This window comes from Mustela nigripes, chromosome 7 (assembly GCF_022355385.1).
Source record: "Mustela nigripes isolate SB6536 chromosome 7, MUSNIG.SB6536, whole genome shotgun sequence".
Lineage (NCBI taxonomy): Eukaryota > Metazoa > Chordata > Mammalia > Carnivora > Mustelidae > Mustela > Mustela nigripes.
The window spans coordinates 85,641,785-85,659,851 of record NC_081563.1 but is presented as its reverse complement, the minus strand read 5'-3'; the positions used below and the strand labels follow the sequence as shown (position 1 = coordinate 85,659,851).

The 18,067-nt window shown below is 49.4% G+C and overlaps 1 protein-coding gene across 5 annotated transcripts in view; it reads left to right on the top strand.

Moving 5' to 3' along the window:
• Positions 1–18,067, top strand: part of FHL2 (four and a half LIM domains 2) — a 72,583-nt gene that overhangs the window by 40,199 nt on the left and 14,317 nt on the right. For 3 of the 5 annotated variants that reach the window (XM_059406369.1, XM_059406372.1, XM_059406367.1), the window contains exons 2-3: positions 4,948–5,127; positions 12,974–13,148. In XM_059406369.1, coding sequence (XP_059262352.1) covers positions 4,972–5,127; positions 12,974–13,148 — 331 coding nt within the window. In that variant the 5' untranslated portion in view covers positions 4,948–4,971. Of the gene's footprint in view, positions 1–3,868; positions 3,956–4,947; positions 5,128–12,973; positions 13,149–18,067 lie in introns of all 5 variants that reach the window. The other 2 variants (XM_059406368.1, XM_059406371.1) reach the window with 1 other exon arrangement.

Below are 18,067 nucleotides of genomic sequence, written 5' to 3'. Positions count from 1 at the left end.
AAACCTCTGCCTTCGGCTCAGGTCGTGATCCCAGGGTCCTGGGATCGAGCCCCACATAGGGCTCTCTGTTCCGCAGGGAGCCTGCTTCCCCCTCTCTGTCTGCCTGCCTCTCTGCCTACCTGTGATCTCTGTCTGTTAAATAAATAAAATTAATATATATATATATATTTTTTTTTAAAAAAAAGAAATGGCTTGTAAAGCAGGGCTGATATAGAGAAATACTTGCATCTTGTGGAGAAAAAGGAAAAAATGGCCTCTCTAGGGTCAGATCAAATAAAGGGAGCTGAATAAAGGGAGCTGTGAAGACGATGCTTAAGGGAGACCTCTTTTGCACCTCTGGCCTCTTTAGGCAAGCCCCTGGGGCCCACCGGGCTTCCCTCTGGGAAGGACAGGGCAGGTACCTCACAGTCATGGGCTGGCCAGCTTGCTAGCCTCCTCCCTGTATACCCAAGACATCTCTCTATCTCTCGGGTTAAAAAAAATAATAAAAGAAAGAAAGAAAGAAAAAGAAAATGCATGAGCTTCGTGGTTCCTTAGTGTCCTTGTGTCTTTCTACCTTCTTTACACTCTTTTCTTTCTCCTGCCTCTTCCCGTCTCTCAACTTCTTCCTCTCTTCTTCCCCTTCCCTTCTCTGTTTCTCTTCCCTGTTGCCAGCTCTGACACTTCCTCCCTCTCGAAACAAATTTCACAGTTTTTAAATCTGCAGAGATTAAAAATAACCGTCATTTATAAGCCTGAGGACTTAAAATAATAGTAAAGTGTGTAGGTGAGCCTATGCATCACAGCTCCAGGGCTCGGGGAGCCTTTCTTTTCCTACCTGCCCCAAAGCTGGGCCCGCAGGAGACCCTGAGACAGGTGCCTCCCTGCCTGCAGCCCAGTCCTCAGTGCCCACCCCCGCAACCCCTCACCTCCCACCCTTCACTCCCCCACCCCACCCTCCCACCCGCCCACCCCCACTCATCTCACCCAGACCTGAGCCAAGCCTGTCCCCTACCAGCCAGCTTTGTCAAATACCCTGCTGGCTCAGAGACAATGACATCAGAGAATGAGTTAGTCCTGTGCAGGGAGTTGGGGGAGGAGAAATCCTGGACGCAGTCATTTGGAGCCGGTTCAAGGAAATAGCAAGGCAGCAGCCACGCCTCGCCCTCAGGTGGCTCCTTGCCGGAGGGCGCCTGCTCACTTCTCGAAGCCCTTCTGGGTCCCAGGTGATGGCCAGTGATGGCCAGGAGCCAGGTCTAACCCGAGAGGAGGAGGCGGAGCTTCGGACGGGGGGAGGCCATAGCACTCGAGTAGGTTGAAAGAGAATCTTCACAGAGCCAAGATGTCTGATTTTTATTGAAAGAAATGACTCAGACATAGACCCCGACACCCTGGAAACACCCTGAGTTTTGTCTTCCTCATCTCCACATGGCAAAACTGGAACTTCCCCCAGTAGACTCTCAGCTGAGCCTCACTCATGATGACACCCACCGCTTACAGGGCAGAACCAAGTCCACGGTCAAGAGTACAGCCCTCTTTTCTTTGACTTTGACTACCCTCTCAGCTTCCCGGGCTCATCTTCCTCAGCTCGTCATCAGGCCTCCGTCGTCTGCCCACTGGCCCGCAGTTTTGCCTGGCTTATCCTTGTCCAGCACAGGCAGACACCCCCGGGGGAGCATGCCCTGCCTTTCCATAGGACCCTCTGTGTCTCTCCCTCACTGCCCTGAGTGTGGAGCTTTGTAAGTTATCTGACACACTGCTGACCCTTGAGCAACAGGGGCTTGAACTATGTGGGTCCACTTACACACAGATTTTTTTGTTCCCAGTAAACATAGTACCCTACAGTAAATGTATGTTCTTTTCCTTGTGATTTTTCTAAATGATATTTTCTTTTCTCTAGAAAACAGTGTATAAGACACATCATATACAAGTATGTGTTCATCGACTATCTGTGTTTTTGGCAAGACTTCTGGTCAACAGTAGGCTATTAGCACTTGGGTTTTGGGGGAGTCCAAAGTTACAACTGGATTTTGGACTGCTTAGGTGCTGGTCTTTCGAGGGTCAACTGGGTGTCTGTCTTCCTCCTAGACCGTGTTCATCTTTGTATTGCCAGCACTTTGTGCACCATCTGACACACAACTGATGCTTCTGGAATGAATAAATAATCCGGTGTTCTATAGGATTAAAAAAGGCTAAGTTGTGGGGACCTTCTAATGTAGTGCTATAGATAGTTTTTTCCTATTAAAAAAAAAAAGCTTAAGATCGATAGTTTATGTTTAAATACGCACTTTTTGAAAAAGGAATATTCTGTTTGGTAGCATCTACTTAAGGGAGACTTGGTGTTAAATACTTTGTGATAGAAGGGAAGGGAAACCCTTTGTTTTCTTTTTAGCTTTTGGTCTACTTCTTTGGACCCTCAGGGTCTGTGCTTCGTAAAGTCTCTGGGAATCTGGAAGAGAACCTCCGATCAAGCGTATTCTGCTCTGTTCCTCCTCAGGAACGGGTGCTCATTTTACACCTTAACCCTTTGGTTTGGCAGGAGTGCTCTCCTAATCCTTAGAGTTGCCGTGACTTTTTGGAGAAGACAAGGAACCAATGGGGGAGAGAGCCACCATCATGAGAATCTCATTCAGCTCCTCTGGGCAGGTGGCCACCACAACACCTAGTCCTATCAGGGCTGATGACATTGGTGCCCAGAGAGACTCCGTCATACTTTGACCAGACACAGAGCCTTCCTTGTTCTCACAGTTTACTCCCTTAGATTATCTCTCACCCGGCCCTATGGAACAAGGAGGTAGAAAACACATGTATGCCAGGTACATGAGCAACATCATGATCATGACGTTGATGGAAAAAGTTCCCCGTTTCACTGGCTCGAGAACATAGAAATGGTCTCTGAAGAGATGACCTTGTACAGTCTGTATCCTTCCCCTAGCAGGATTTGCGCTTTGTCCGGGTCCCCACGGAACCGCCTGTTAGATCTCGGCTTTGTATTCTCTAAATAAGATGACTTTTGGGGGAATGCTCACGTGGATCTTCTTTTTTCCACTAATATTCTTGGGCTCTGGTTTCTCCATCCATAAAACAAGGCAGTTGTCATGGATAATCTTGGGAATGGTTTCCAGCTTTTAAAATTCTACTTTATAGTTCTGTCTCCTTTTGTTAGTCATAGTTCACATTCTCAAATAATTATTCATACATTTTTGTGAGAAGAACAGGCATTCAGCGTCCTGTTCCCCAACAGGTAAATGGTGATCTTTATTGGAAACATATATATGGTGGAAAAATAGCTCTCGATTGTGATGACATAAACAATTGCCACTTTCAAGGGCCAATAACTAGGGAATTACAGGAAAACATTTGCATCTTCTGACAATATAGCTGCAGCAACCCAAGATGGCCTGAGTACAAAGGATAGTTATACATTGGGTTTCAGAAGGATAATTCAAATGCACAAGAGCCTCATCTTGTAATGTTATCACAAGAATATCCAGACAATGTTTTCTTTAACTCCGGGAAGAGCAATTTAGAAGGCCGGATCCTACCATATGGGTCCCAGCTGCATGTTTAATACTCTTGGAAAAGAAAAAACTTCTTCTGTAAACACAGAAATCACCAAGTACCGAAGCCTGAAGGATGTTTCTTTGCTTACTGTTGTCAGGACCTTATATACAAAAGAGCACACAATTAATAAACACTATCAAATTTGTTGTTGTCATAAACCAGGCAGCCATACTTTATTTGCACCATGGGCTCTCCTGGAATTCACTCTTAAATGGTTTGAAAGCACTGAACATCGAACCGCGTGTATTTAGACTTCGCAAAACATGGCTCAAAGTTACAGAGTCAGTGTCCCTAGTTAACAAGTTCTAAAAATTTTCACTTTTAGCAAATGAAATATTGCCACTAGAGAACATATTCCTGAAGAAGACTGAGTTCATGTTTTCAGCACCGCAGAGGCACGTTTCCACACCAGGTACGCCCATGGTGGCCTCATTCTTTCTACCAGTTCCAGATGTTTGTATGGGGACAGCAGCACCTGAGACTGAGAAGCTCCTCCCCCTTCCCTTCACCTCCTTCTCGTAGCCCCTCCCCCACCCAGCAAGTGCACACTCCATGCACACCCTGGAAAAAATGCAGGGTGACTGGCACGGAGATGCATTCTTGTTCCTCTCTGGAAGGTTTGAGGTGTTGCCTCAAGAGCCATTGACCATGGTCACTGCGTTTCCCCCTGTGATAATCTCTGCTCTTGGAAGCCAGCCTTCCCCTTTATCCTGTATCTGGATACCTGGGCAGCTGAAGGGTCATATCTTCATAGAGAAGTAGTGACCTGCCCCCAGGGACATACAGCAGTTGTTCTGGTGCAAGTGTAGTTTGCACTTCCCAATGTCACATCAAGGTCAAGGGTAATGTTCTTTTGGCCTCTCAGGTTTACCAACTCCAATACCCCCTCCCTCTGGATACTGTGGTTTTTTACTCTTAAACTTATGCATCATAAAGGGGAGCTCATGAAAAACCTTTTTTAGAAATGAACATATTGTTTCTATCCCGGCCTTTCTATTTTGGGGACAGGGAGAAAGGGAAGATGTAAGGCAGGGTCACATGTTTGAAGAAGACACAAACCCTTCCAGGATGAGAGCTCTGGTGCTGGTTCTCCCTGTATCCAAAGTCCACATGGCTTTTTGTGACACCGTCAACAACAGCCAGGCAGGGGATGGACTTTTAAGGAAGTGAAATGCACGCAAACCACAAAACTGCCCCCATGCTAAATTTTTTTATTTTTTTATTTTTATTTATTTATTTTTGTGTGTGTGTGTGTGAGTATCTCTGAAAAATCACAGCTAATGAAAAAGTGAGTTTCGGTTCTTCACCCAGAGGGGATCCCACCCCTTGGCTAAAGATGACGGCAGACAGTAGGACAGCGTCCCTGTGTGCTCACTGGAACGTTCTTTTTCTTTTTGCTGATAGGCTGTTGAAGGGCTGGGCGTCAGGATGACTGAGCGATTTGACTGCCACCATTGCGAAGAATCTCTCTTCGGCAAGAAGTATATCCTCAGGGAGGACAGCCCCTACTGCGTGGCGTGCTTTGAGGCCCTCTACGCCAGCACTTGCGAGGAGTGCGGGAAGCCCATCGGCTGTGACTGCAAGGTACCCCCGGGGCCCCCCCCCCAGGCAGTGCCCACTACTCTGGGGTCCCTCCGTGCACCCCAGAAACAACAGGCTTGTGTGTGGTGACCCTTAGTGCCCATTAAAATTCTGTGTCTTGAGCCCCCTCTGATGGGCTTGTCCCCTCCGGCCAAGAAGCCTTTCCGAGCCTCCTCCCTCCAGCCACTCTGTGCCCACTCCTAATCCTGTAATGCCTGGCGAGTGCATTTCCAGGACGTCCATGCTGTGTTCTGAGCATACTTCTTATGTTGTGGATGTTGGTGTCCTGATCAAACACTGCACCCCCCCACCCCCCACCTCCCAGTACTGTGGCTTTCCAGACGGCAGTGCTGTCTCACTCATGTTTGCCCCGTGCACTGGGTGAGTGAATGGGCACATGAGTGGCCCGGGACTGATTCCCAGATAAATGGGCTTGTAAAGCACTAACTTCACTGGAACCTGAGGGGCTCTTTTCTTCTCACTGGGAGAAAATCAGGATTGGTAGTGTTTCTTTTTCAAGGGGAAAAGCTCATGCCCGAGGGATGATGACCAGCTTTCCCACTGTGGATGACATCAACAGGGTCGGTGGAGGCCACGGGTCATTCATGCTGATTGGCCGGGGCTGAGCGCTGAGGACCCTGGCCCGTGCTTCTCAGCACTTCTTATTCCAACCCGGACCACCCAGAAATCCCCCTAGAGGTTCACCCATGTTGCTAAGTTCTCCAACATCTTCACCTGCTAACCAGTTGCTAAAACACACTTGACAAGACTTTAAGGGACTGTCCTCCTCAGAGCCGTGGAATTGGTACATACCTGGGTCCCTTGGGGACCTCCAAAGGAATTTAAAGCTTAATGGATTTCAAGACGATGTGGGACATCTTGGGGTCTCTCTCCCACTCTCTTCCCTTGTACTCTGCAGGGGGCTTTGCCTGTCTCCTCCGTGGTTACGAACATCAGTTCGTAGCTGCTGCCAGATCAGGTCGGGCCATGCCTGCCATGGGGAGGCAGGTAGTGACCCAGCCAGTGCACGGGTGTGACATTTCTTTCCTCTATCACATCATTCCCAGGAAAGGCGGGAAGCAGAAGGCAGTACAGTCCCTTTTGTGCTGCTGGGTATTTGGTGATGGCTGGGCAATGACTTCCATCCTGCATGGAGGGAAGCCTTTGCCCTCAGCAGAGATAAAGCCTCTGCAGAGCGGGCCACCAGCAACCAGGCTGCAGCCACGGAACTTTTGGCTGTGGAATGGGGCAGCCTGGCTAAAAGAAACCGAGTGGCAGCAGGCTTGCCTAAACTTCAGAAGGTGCAGAGACAGGGCCCCCTGAACAAGAGGAGGCTGATCTTGCTTGTCTAAAAAGGAGGAACCGTCCTGTCTCTAGCATTGTTTGATAAATGATTCGCTCTCCCCCATGGGTTCTTCGAAGGCTCTTGGTGCCTGTTTCTTTATTTATGAGGCCAGGCATAAGTGTTCCGACCCCAAACTGCCCCATTCAGTCCCAGCTCTGTGTCTCACTAGCTGTGTGAGCTTGTGCTGATTATTTGACCCCTCTGTGCCCATCTTCCCCTTTAGGAAAGGCAGATAAAACAGGTGCCAGCGTGATGGGGTTGTTACATTCTGGATAGGAGCCTCAGCACTCTGAATAGCAGCTGATGATCTCATAAACGCCATCAGACTGCTTCCCTATTCTTTCTGCAGCATGTTCCCTCCACACACACCCCCTGGAAGCCTCCCCCTGTCTCTCAATCTGTTTGCATTATGGGAACATCAATAAAAATGTCCGGTTGGAGGAAGAACTGAGAGACAGAGCGGGGAGAAATGATCCCTTATAAAAATTTAACCTGGAGTGGGCTTAAGTAGGTGAGAGGCTCAAATATAATTTGGACAAAGAATGAGGCTGGTTTAGAGGACACGATTTGGATATTTGGGGTAGTCATCCTTGACCAGCGGCTGAAGTAAAAACAAAGCAGCAGTCCCTTCTCATTTTTCCAATACGATTTAGTGCAAAGACCCTGAAAACTAGTTACCCTTCAACACACACTTGATAAACAAGAATCCCGTGAGCCAGGCCAAAATCAACAAGACTGTTGCAAAGCCAGGCGTTAATCGTGCTGAACTTTTCAACCCTGATGCACGGTTACTATACATGGAGTTATGCCTTGTGGTTTTCTGAACTATGGAAGGAAAAGAGATGCTTTCTTGACTTGGCTCTTTGGAGCTCTTGAATATTTGGGATGGTTTGCTTGACTTTCAGAAGTAATGATGTTGTTGACTTTGGGGAGGAAGCAAGGATAGGAAAAACATTCCTGTTATGTCAGGAAGCAAAGCCGAAAGTCCTGGCAGGAGGGGCCTCCATGGGGCCGTGGAGCTGTCAGATCTGTTGGCCCTTCCCGTGGCTGAAAACAGCAGAGGATCCCTGCTCAGCTCCTCTTCTGAAGGATACGCGCATGTGTAGAGATTTGAAATCTTGGCATGCCAATGGGAATCGGGCTTAGTTTGCCGGCATCGAGAGACTTTTATGTTATATAGATGGGACTTTAGGACCCATTTCGGTAATTAGCTCACATAGGTTTGAAAACGTTTCTACACACTCACTCTGTTGTATTTGCTATTTCTATTTAGTAACTCTGAGGAAATGTGCTCTCAAAGTGGAGAAATCATTCATTTTAGGACCAGTGGAAAAGGTGAGAACAGGTCATGCTCCTCTAACATTACCCTGTTCCTTAAATTTTTCTTGGACATTTGTAGATACTAGCAAAAGAAAAAAAAATTGGTCTGATGACAGATATTTTTGGATGGGTCTACTTATGTCCTGGGCTTTAAAAAAGTCGAGAAACTAAGGACCATGTATGGGGGGCCCATAACTCAGAGAGGGCTGCTCGTACTGTGAGCTTCACAAATCAGGGACTTGAACAAACTCTGGGATACATGGCCAGCTCAGTGTGTTTCCGGAACATACTTTCCAGCTTTTGCATCATTACATGGGAAACATCGAATGGATACTCAATTTGACACACACACCCCCCACCAAACTATAAGTTTCTCAGTGGATGTCTATAAAGTTCTCAAGGATCAGAAAATCTCTGGGTTCCTTGGGCAGAAAACAGCCAGGGCACTGAGAGGGGACTCTTACTTCTCCACGGGAAATCTAGCTGTCTGTGCTGTACTTCTAGAAGGCTCCTGACCACAGCCAGTATAGGAAGCATGAGGTCTGATTGGAAACACCTGTTCGTCCTGCCCTGGAGCAGGACGCAGGCCTCCCCGATGTGGGAAGGGATACTCTTCCAGACATGTTCCAGACACGTCCTCACTGTCCAACTCCCACACCCAGCACTTTTTTATTTGTTGAGGTGATTTTTAAGTGCTTAGTGAATGAATCATCTTTGTAGAGTTTCCATGTAATTTGTCCGCAGAGTTTGTAGTGAGCCCTGAAAATATGTCTGTGTATTTGGATTTCCTCTCATAAGAGACAAATCTGTTTCTAGAGGGAAGTGAAGGAAGCAGGATCCTCAGAACTGGGAAAAAGGCTGACCAGGTGGGTCACGCAGAAAGGACCGCTCAGGCCCTGAAAAACCAAAGGGGTACCAGGGAGGCACACTCCCAAAGGCACCCCACACTCAGCAGCAACACCTCCCCCTCCCAAGGGGAGACTCGAGCCACATGTGCCTGGGCTCACCGTCCACCAGCTGAGGTGTGGAGACATTTATGTTGCCTCTTTTCCCACTTCCGAAAATGGGGTTGCCTGCTTTGTGACTGTGGCGGGAATTAAGTGAGTTACCACGGTTGGGACACCTGAAATCGGGTTCCGCACAGCGAGTGCTGTCCTTTCTGCCACCGTCTGTTCTTCGGGACCTTTGTTCTTAAGTAATTGAAGGAACATTCGGTTGAAAACATGACACCCTGGTGGTCTCAAAGCATAGGACACCTGTTCAAACTGCAGAGCGTGAAGGGCTCTGAAAATCCATCTATCAAGTGAAATCGCGTGGATTTGAGAAGGGGTGGATTTGGGAAATCTGCCTCTGAACTGCACCCCAGCCCAGGAGGGGTGGCGCCAGCACCATCCTCAGGGAGGGCCACTGTGCTGCCTGGGGCCACTTAGAGCCAGTTGAGGGCTCGAGGGTCCCGCCAGGCCACCAGCCCCTCCCGCGGGTTCAGCTGGAGTCTCCGAAAGGGCAAGTTCAGAACCAAGGAGCGCTTCCCATATTAGGAATGTTTCCGACGTGGAAAAATAATGAAATCACAAAGGAAGTGTTTGGGCCTAATCTTACATTGTTTATCAACATTTTACTGCAATTTATGACATTTCCATGAGCACATAATTAGCCTTGGTATGTTTTCTGGGATGTGTAAAAGATCTATCCTTCTTTCTTTCTCTTTCTCTCTTTTGTTCTCTTTTACTCTGTCTTTCCTTCTCCTTCACTCTTTCTAGAGGACTTTAGAACCATGATATTTCTAGGATGTTTTGAGGTTCAAAGTCAGTGAGTCTATATTTCTTAACCTCGTACCACCAGCATCAAAACTGTGTCCTTGGGGGCCGCACAACGTACTCCATACGTATCAGAATTAAGTAAGATGGACTAGGTTGGTCCTAAGAACCAAAACTGTCTCTTTGAAGCTGTGCACACAGGAAAGGAGACGGGCCTTCGGGTACCAAGACTTTGAGGGAAGGATTCAGTGTGATGTGAAGCTCAGGGCCAGGCACATAGAAGTGGTCCGGGTCTTTGGGTGGTAGTTGCCAGCCCACCTCTCAGCTCTGGGGACCCCTATAGCTAAAATCCTGCCCCACGCCAAAAGTCAGAAGAGAATGTTGTCTTGGCTAGAAACCTCAGCGTGCCTTTAGAAAGCCAAGCCGGCAGTGTCGAGTTACCTTCCTCTTGCCATAAAGTCTTTTCTCACTTCCTATATATTGTGGGCTTTCTTAAGAAGTGAGTCCAAGAGGAAGCTGTGACCTGAGTTCATTAGTTTAGCTTTGACTTCCAAAGAGAGTCCAAGCCGAGAGCCCAAGGAGAACTACAGGGAAACCTGATAGCATAACAAGTTAGATAAGGGTTTCCATGCAGGATTTTGAAAATGGTGTGGACACAGGCTGGCGGTCGCAGTGTGCTCACTCGGGGCAGTGTGTGACATCCCCCCCCCCCCCCCCCACGCCGTCCCGGCTGGGGCAGCTCACAGAGCAGGTGGCCCGTCAGCTGGAGAGGAGGCGAAGAGCCTTCTGAGGCCAGGCCCGGCATGGGCCAGAGTGCCGATGTGTGATGGCTTGGGCACCAGAAGTCTTGCACTGATGCCTGAGGTCTAAAGAAGCCATGTGGCTGGTCCCCCGCGTGGAAAGGAGCACGTTTTAGTGTCTCATGACTGTCAACCCATCCGTTTACCTGTAGCTGCCATGTGCTCGGGTTCGCTGGAGGAAAAATGGGTTTCTGCCGTGCTTCTCACCCATGGGAGCATTGAGACGAGCTTCTCCACGACTGTCCATGGACACTGCTGACCCTCGGCGACTCTTTCCTTCCATCTGGGGCCTGGCTGAGCAGGGTGGAGACTGTGGTGACGTCTGGTGGCTTTGCTGTCACCATATTGCCCACTGAGCTTCCTCTCTCCATTTTTTTGAAGATGAGCCTAGGAAGGCTAGTTTCCTTGAACCTGTATTTCCTTTCCTTCTTGTTTCACTAATATGTTGTGTAGCCGCTGTCTGTCTATGCCAATGTCGTCAGCAGAGCCCACACGCAGGGCTGGGCCCGGGACTGTCTCCCCTCAGCCCTCAAGCCCTTTCTAGGCTTCTCCACTCAGCCAGGCGGTAGGCGAGTCACAGCATGGAAAATGCTAGCAGCTTTTCCACAGGGGCCATCTTTCCGAGGTGTCTGGTCTGCACAGAGGGAAACCACCTAACATCGGCAAAGGCTTTCCCACCTGCTGCATAATAGTCAAACCTATTTATTTAATTGTGGTGAAATACACATAACCTGAAACATATCAACTTCGCCCTTCTGAAGAGCACAGGACAGTAGTGCCACACGCATTCATGTTGTCTTGTGGCCAACCTCCTGGTGTCTTCACCTTGCTTTTGAAACTCTGTCCCCAGGAAACACTACTTCTCTGACCCTGTCCCCCAGCCTCTGGCTCCCACCGTATGAGTGTCCTCCTAGAGCATTTGTCCTCTTACGTCTGGCTTATTTTACTGAGCCTAATGTCCTCAGGCTTCCTGCACATCAGAATTTCCTCTCCTTTTGGGGGCTGAATAATATTCCCTTGTGGGTACGTACCACCTTTTTCTTATCCGTGCATCCCTTGATGGACATTTGGGTTGCTTCCTCTTCTTTGGTGACGGCGAATAATGCTACTATGGATACAGGTCTGATTCTTTATGCAAATGCCCAGATGTGGAATTGCTGGATCATATGGTAATCCTATTTTTAATTTTTTGAGAAACTGCCAGTACCGTCTTCTGTAACAAAAAAATGTTAAAATGCCTTTATTCCGTAGTTCAGTAGTATCACAATGATAACGATCAAAACCTCCCAACTCTTCTCACAGGAGGCTGACTCCTGTTCCTACCGCACAAGGAGTTAGTGGCTTGTTTGACTTTATTCAAAGTCTCAACAAAGGCAATGCTGAGCTGCATTCATTACATACAAAATGTGGCGTTATTTCTGAATGTTTTCAGTGGATATGTATAGATCTCATCAAGGGTGCAGTTTTTGAAAGGTCGAACACACGTTCACCCAGGAGTTTACCTGGAGTAGCGCACTGCCAATAGCTTCTGAATCAAAGGGACGTGAACTTGAACCTTGCTTGGCTCAGCTACATGCCCATGAGTGACTGTGTGCCTGTCACTGAGCTCCTCTGAGCTTCCAAAATAATACTTACCTTGCAGGGCTGCAAAGTGCCCAAACTCACAGCCTGGCAATGAGTATCCCTGACTGGTGTCCCAGAAAGAGAAAAATAATGATTTCTTCCTGGAAAAATTCAGGCTTCCTGGTTTATAATGAGTTTGCCTATATAGTCTCTAACTCGAATTATAGCAGTTTATACTTTGTTTCATTTGTCAAAATAACCAGTCAGGCACAGGGTGATTTCCCTCCTCCCATTTAAACAGTTCATCCCCTCTCTGCTGCCTTCAGGACCATTTTAATCTCTGTACAGAATTATAAGGACCCTCCGGCCCTAGTCTGGGCTTGGATTCCCCTGCTGGGCCTTGGGCTGTCCCTCCAGCCTGACCACACCTCTGTCAAGTACCCGTCTCTCTGACCTCTCTCCTGTGTTCATGCTCTGTCTCTATCTGAAAGTCCCTCTCCGGCCCCTCCGCCCGCCTCCCTGCTGTCCATGGGCCAGACACACTCAGCTGGTGTACCAGAAGTCTCTTCTGATCCCCTTCCTCCATCTGAAGCCAGAGTCCTGTCCCTGCCCTCGCAGCTCTTTCTCTGTCCTGCCCGGTGTCCCTGGGATTCTGCTCTCACACTTGGTTTTGCTGAGTTCCTTCTGAGCTAAGCCCTGTGCTCTGTTTCTCTCTCGCCAGTTTTGCCAATGAGAAGCAGTAATGAATCGCATGTTCTGTGCTCCTCTTTCTTACAGACCACACCTCAGGGAAACCCATGTGTTTCTGGAAAACACATCTTTCTGACACATAGATCCACACCTCCCCACATCTCAATGGTCGTTCCAAAAGGCAGCCAGAGGAAAGCCCAGCCCTCCACGTTTCACAAGCAAGGTCACGGTCCAGGCATGCCCATGGGCCTCGGCCCCTCTCTGCTCCCTCTCTGCCCCGGGATGTGTAGGACTCGCCGGGGCTGTGGGTCAAGCAGAGCATCTGCGACCCCCTCCCCCACCCTCTCACTGTGTCACATGCTCTGGGTCTACAGGACTTGTCCTACAAGGACCGACACTGGCATGAGGCCTGTTTCCAATGCTTTCGGTGCAAGAGCTCACTGGTGGACAAGCCCTTCGCTGCCAAGGAGGACCAGCTGCTGTGCACGGACTGCTACTCCCACGAGTACTCCTCCAAGTGTCAGGAATGCAAGAAGACCATCATGCCAGGTCAGGAACGCGCCCTCCTTCCTCACGGTGCCACAGTGCATGCTTACTCTTTTCTTCCCTTCCACTTGCTGAATTCGTCCTCGCTGGGCTATTTCAGCAAAGAGGTACTGGGCCCCACTGCATGCCTGGCACTGGGCTGGGAGCTGGGCAGTCGCGGAGTAGTGAGCCCAGGCGGCTCACCCCATCCCCCGTCCTCCTGGGCTCCGTGTGCTAGACAGATGTTCATTCTCCACGCATGCAGACTTGACCACAGCGGGGTCAAGTGTTAAACAAGTAATAAGGAGATTGGCTGTTACGGGGGAGGATGGCATGGTGTCCTTTGTTTCTTGGGCAAAGTTGGCTGGTTCTGTTCTGTGGGAGAGAGGAAGCTTTCATTTTAAAAAACTGGGTGATTGAAAGCATATAGAATTTTTATATATGGCAGCAAAAAGTCTTGACAGGCACATCCAAAAATAAGGGCAAGGAGACTAACCACCCAGAGAAGGGACTGAGATGTGGACCGTGGGCAGGTGAGAGGGAGGCATGATGGCTACACCTGGCTTACAGGCCACGGACGACCCATGGTCTCTGTCGTCTGCGTGACCAGTAAATGCTACCAGAGGGGAGATTTGCCGGAGTCAGAAAACAAAAATACAGACTTGCGTTTCAGTCTGAGTTATAGGTAATTTTTTAGTCTCTGGCCCACGTGGGACGTTTTGAAGCTGGCATCCCTACCAGAGAATCCGAGGGACCCAGGAGAAAACGCTGCGCAGCACACGTCTGCCAGAGATGTGGCCCTCGCCATAGGCAGAGTCTCATGAAGCATTGGCGAGGCCCCTGGAGTCCAGTCAGGTGGCTGGGGACCCAGCCTGCTGTGAGTAAATGGAGGGCTTGGAGAGATGCGGCCCTGAGGCCTCTGGTCGGCGGGCACCGGCCGAGCTTCTCCCATATCAGGATCATGGGAGCAGGAGGGACACTGGTCAGGCCCAGCCTTGCCCTGCTGAGAAGCTCCAGCCAGCTTGCCCAGGGGTGGAGCGAGGGGTGCCCACTCACAGGATCGTCCCTGAGGATGCAGCGGGGAAGCATCCTTCATCCCAGGGAGGTCTGGAATTAAGGGTGGATGTAGAAAGAAATCAAACCCACAGTAATCGTGTGTTCAATCTGATGAAGCAGGTTTAAAAATAAAAAAACGTGGTCTAAGGAGTAAATTAGAGTGTACGTGATTTAGGCTTGTGATTTCAAAAGGGAATTTCCTTAATTAATCGCCTGTCGTGGTGTTCAAGGTATCTGATGATTTGTCCTATTCACAAGCTTAACTCGTTTCAACAACAATCACTTAAGACCTTGAGGTTTGGTTTGTTGGTTGAGGTTTTTTTAAAAGGGGTATCAAACACGTGAAGCTTTCAAGTGTTGTTTTAAAGGAGTTGAGGTCTGGAAGCTCCTGAGTGGCTCAGTCGACTGAGCATCTGACCCTTGATTTGGGCTCAGGTCATGATCTCAAGGTGATGAGATTGAGCCCCATAAGATTCTCTTTCTCCCTTGTCCTCCGCCCTCCTCCCCCACTCATGCATGTGTACACACACACACTCTCTCTCTCTCTCAGAAAATAAAAATCAGAGACACCTGATTTTATCGGTCGGTTTAATGTCCATTTCTTGGTTTGGGCTCAGGTCATGGTCTCGGGTTGTGAGGTTGAGCCCTGCATCAGGCTCCAAGCTGACGGGAAGTCTGCGGGAGTTTCTCTTTCCCTCTCCCTCTGCCCCTCCCCCGTGCGAGCGCATGCACTCTCTCGCTCTGTGCCTGCTCTCTCAATCTCTTTCTCTCTAAAATAAATAAATAAACCTTAAAAAAAAATTAAATTAAGGAAAAGAAAAAGGGCTTGAAGTCTGTACCTTAATAAATAGAAGTAAACACAGAGGTCCCTTAGGAGTGACTTTTAAAAAAATTCACCGTATTCGTGCATGTCGTGATGAGATGTGTCAGAGGAGCTGGGGTTGAGGGTTTTGAGCTGGTTGCATCAACAGATTGAATGTTGATTTTTTATAACCCTGGCAGCCAGCGGAGTCACAGTATTTCACGCAGTAGCTGGATTCACGCCAACGTGCAACAGGAATTAGGGTTTCCCTGGTCATTTAGAGCCAAACTCTTTAGCGGAAGCCTGCTTGCCATGGCCCTGAATTTTCCTTTGATTTTTCGTTTGCTTGGTGTTTGGCAGTGAAGAGATGCCAAAGGGTTTTTGAGCGAGAGACTGACGTGCAGTAAGTATTATTTTAGGGAGATAAGTTGGATAAGAAAGAATACATTTCAAAAAGGCAAGGGCATAATTAGGCTTCAGTAAGATGGTTTCTCATGGCCCTACATTTTGCTGCCGAATATATCTTAAAGATAACTGACTCCACACTACTGCAAGGAACAAACCCCACCCCACCCCACCCCAGACCAAGGCCTCTCAGCACAGCAGGTGTGGGACAAGGGCCCAGCATGGGGGCTGTGAAATGGAAACGAAAGCTGGGCTGGGCCCTGGTCCTGCCCCACAGGGAGTCACCCACAGAGACAGAGTGGTCCCGACATGGTGAGAACCACAAAATTAATTAAAAGCAAAGTAAATCTTTATGGAGTTATCACAAGAGCCCAGGGGAGTCTCCATTCTGCTTCACAGCGGACTCTCTCCATGCCCTTCCACACCTCCCTGGGTCCCTGGCTGCCAGAGACTTCTGCTCCCCAACAGCGGGCTCTTAGCTCACTGTTTGCCTTTTGTTTGGTTTTGCTTGCTCGCCGTTTGCTCCCCCTCAGCAGTGCACTGGCCTTTGGCAAGGAATCCTTCCCTCTCATCTGCCTCCCTTTCTCTCATTGGCAGACCTGGAGGACCAGGTGGGGACAGGGTCCCACTGTACTAGAGCTCTGGGAGGCAGTGGGAGGTCACGAATATCCCTGACACCTGCACCTGTGGGGCTGGCCCGGGACCCTTCAGACACCTGAGGGAGCTTACTGTTTGGATAGTTCACCATGGGGAACTGAAGCCCCCTGCCCCCCCCACAAGCTCAGGTACTTGTCACCAGAAGCAGCTAAATCACACACCACAAAATTGTAAGAGCATTGACAGTTTTACGCTTAATGGACCTTAAAGTTCACCTGTCTTGTCTCGGCTGTAAAGAAACCAGAAAGTTCAGGGGCAGACCCCTGGGCTACTGTCAGTGGCCCAGCCAGGATTAGGACCTTGTCCAGGACTCTGGTCTCAGAGCTTCGAGCCACCTTCTCAACTAGATAAGAGAAGGTGGGCCAGGAGCTGGCGGGTGTGAATGGTGGTTCATTCACAAGGTGGGGTAACAGGACACCCAGGATAAACCTTCACAGAATGGGGTGCTCAGGGCCTCCCTAGGAGGAGGACAGAACAGCAGTGTTGGCATCATGTCCTGTTCAACATCTTTGTGTAGTCCGAGCGAGTTGGACACAGGCAGGAAGGGGTGGGGGGTCCCTCTTTACTGAGCAGTAGCTCGCTGAGCACAACCACTTGGGAGCTGGGGGAGTCTTGGTTTCCCCACCCCCACCCCTGCTGGTCTGCGTCACATTAAATTCAAAAGCAGTCCTACAGATGCCATTTTCTTGTCCTGTGGTGTCTGTCCAGGCTCCCCCCTCACTGTGGCGCTCCTTCCCTGAACCATTTGTCAGGGAAAACCTAGAAACTGACAGGCTGGGGTTTCAGCCTTCCTGTTCCTGGCTGTGACTTTTCACCAGTCGTTGCCCCTCACTGAGACTTGACTAGAGAAGCCCGTCTTATACCCGCCATGATGGGGGCATGGGCCCAGGGCAGGGTGGGGAAGGGACCCTGGGGAGGTCACATTGGACCAGTCTTAGAGGATGAGCTGGGTTTCTTCGACCAATGGAGAAGTCTCAAAAGGGAGGGCCCTCTGGCAGAGGACATGGGCTCAGCACCAAAGGCAGAGTGTGTAGATGCCTGGTGAGACAGATTGAGACAGAGAGAAGTTGGGCAGGGCAGGGAAGGACAGGGGAGGGTGGGACCAGGGAATGGAGCAGGAAGGGATGGGAAAGAAAAGAAAGAAAAAGAAAAGGAAAAAAATGTGCTGAATCATAGCATGTGCTACTTTTCTTTGGTCTGATTTTTGGAAGTGCTACCAGGAAATCATGATGCATGGGCACGCAGGTCATCGGCTTGGCTATGGCAATGAATTTAAGTAAAACAAAACAAGAGGTCTGTGCTGACTGACAAACTCAAACCTGACCACAGCCCCCAGAAGTAGCCAGGAACCTAGAAACTGCCACAAGCCATAGGGTTGAGGCTCCCGGGCTTCTCCGCTACTAAACGAGCCTCTGTTTGCTCCTTGCAGGAGCACTACTTCCTCTGAGCAGACTCACAGGAACTCACCCTTTTCCACTGTAGTCAGTCCTCACTTGTTCGAAACAGAAAAAAGACACCCCTTCAACAGGACCCTGTACTCCCATCTGCGGGAGAGGTGGCATGGTCTGTTAGAAGGACCTTTGCTGCCCCCTGCTGGCTGTGTTGTACAATAAACTCGGCAGGTGTCTGGAGGCTGCTGGAAACCACCCAAAAGGGCTACAAGTGCCGCCCCTCACCCCCCTCTCGCTCCCCAGGGCTCCTGACTGGTGATAATAAAAGACCATTATTCCTCAACACACCAAGAACGGACTCACGCGGTCTTGCTTGCCGTCTTCAGTGAGCATACAGTTGCCCTCTGTTCATTGACAAGATCCTTTGGTTTTTAAGCTGCTTTATCAGGGGAAGGTGGGAGAGTAAAAGAGCAAGGGGCAAAAATACACGTGGGAAGATAACCCCCTGGAGACAAAGAAAATCATTCTAGGTTTAAATCACCAATCTTCCACTATTTTTACGTGACATTCCGTTGCTCAGTGTAATTCTCCTTGTGTCAGGACTCATCACCCCACGACTGGACTCTGCAGCT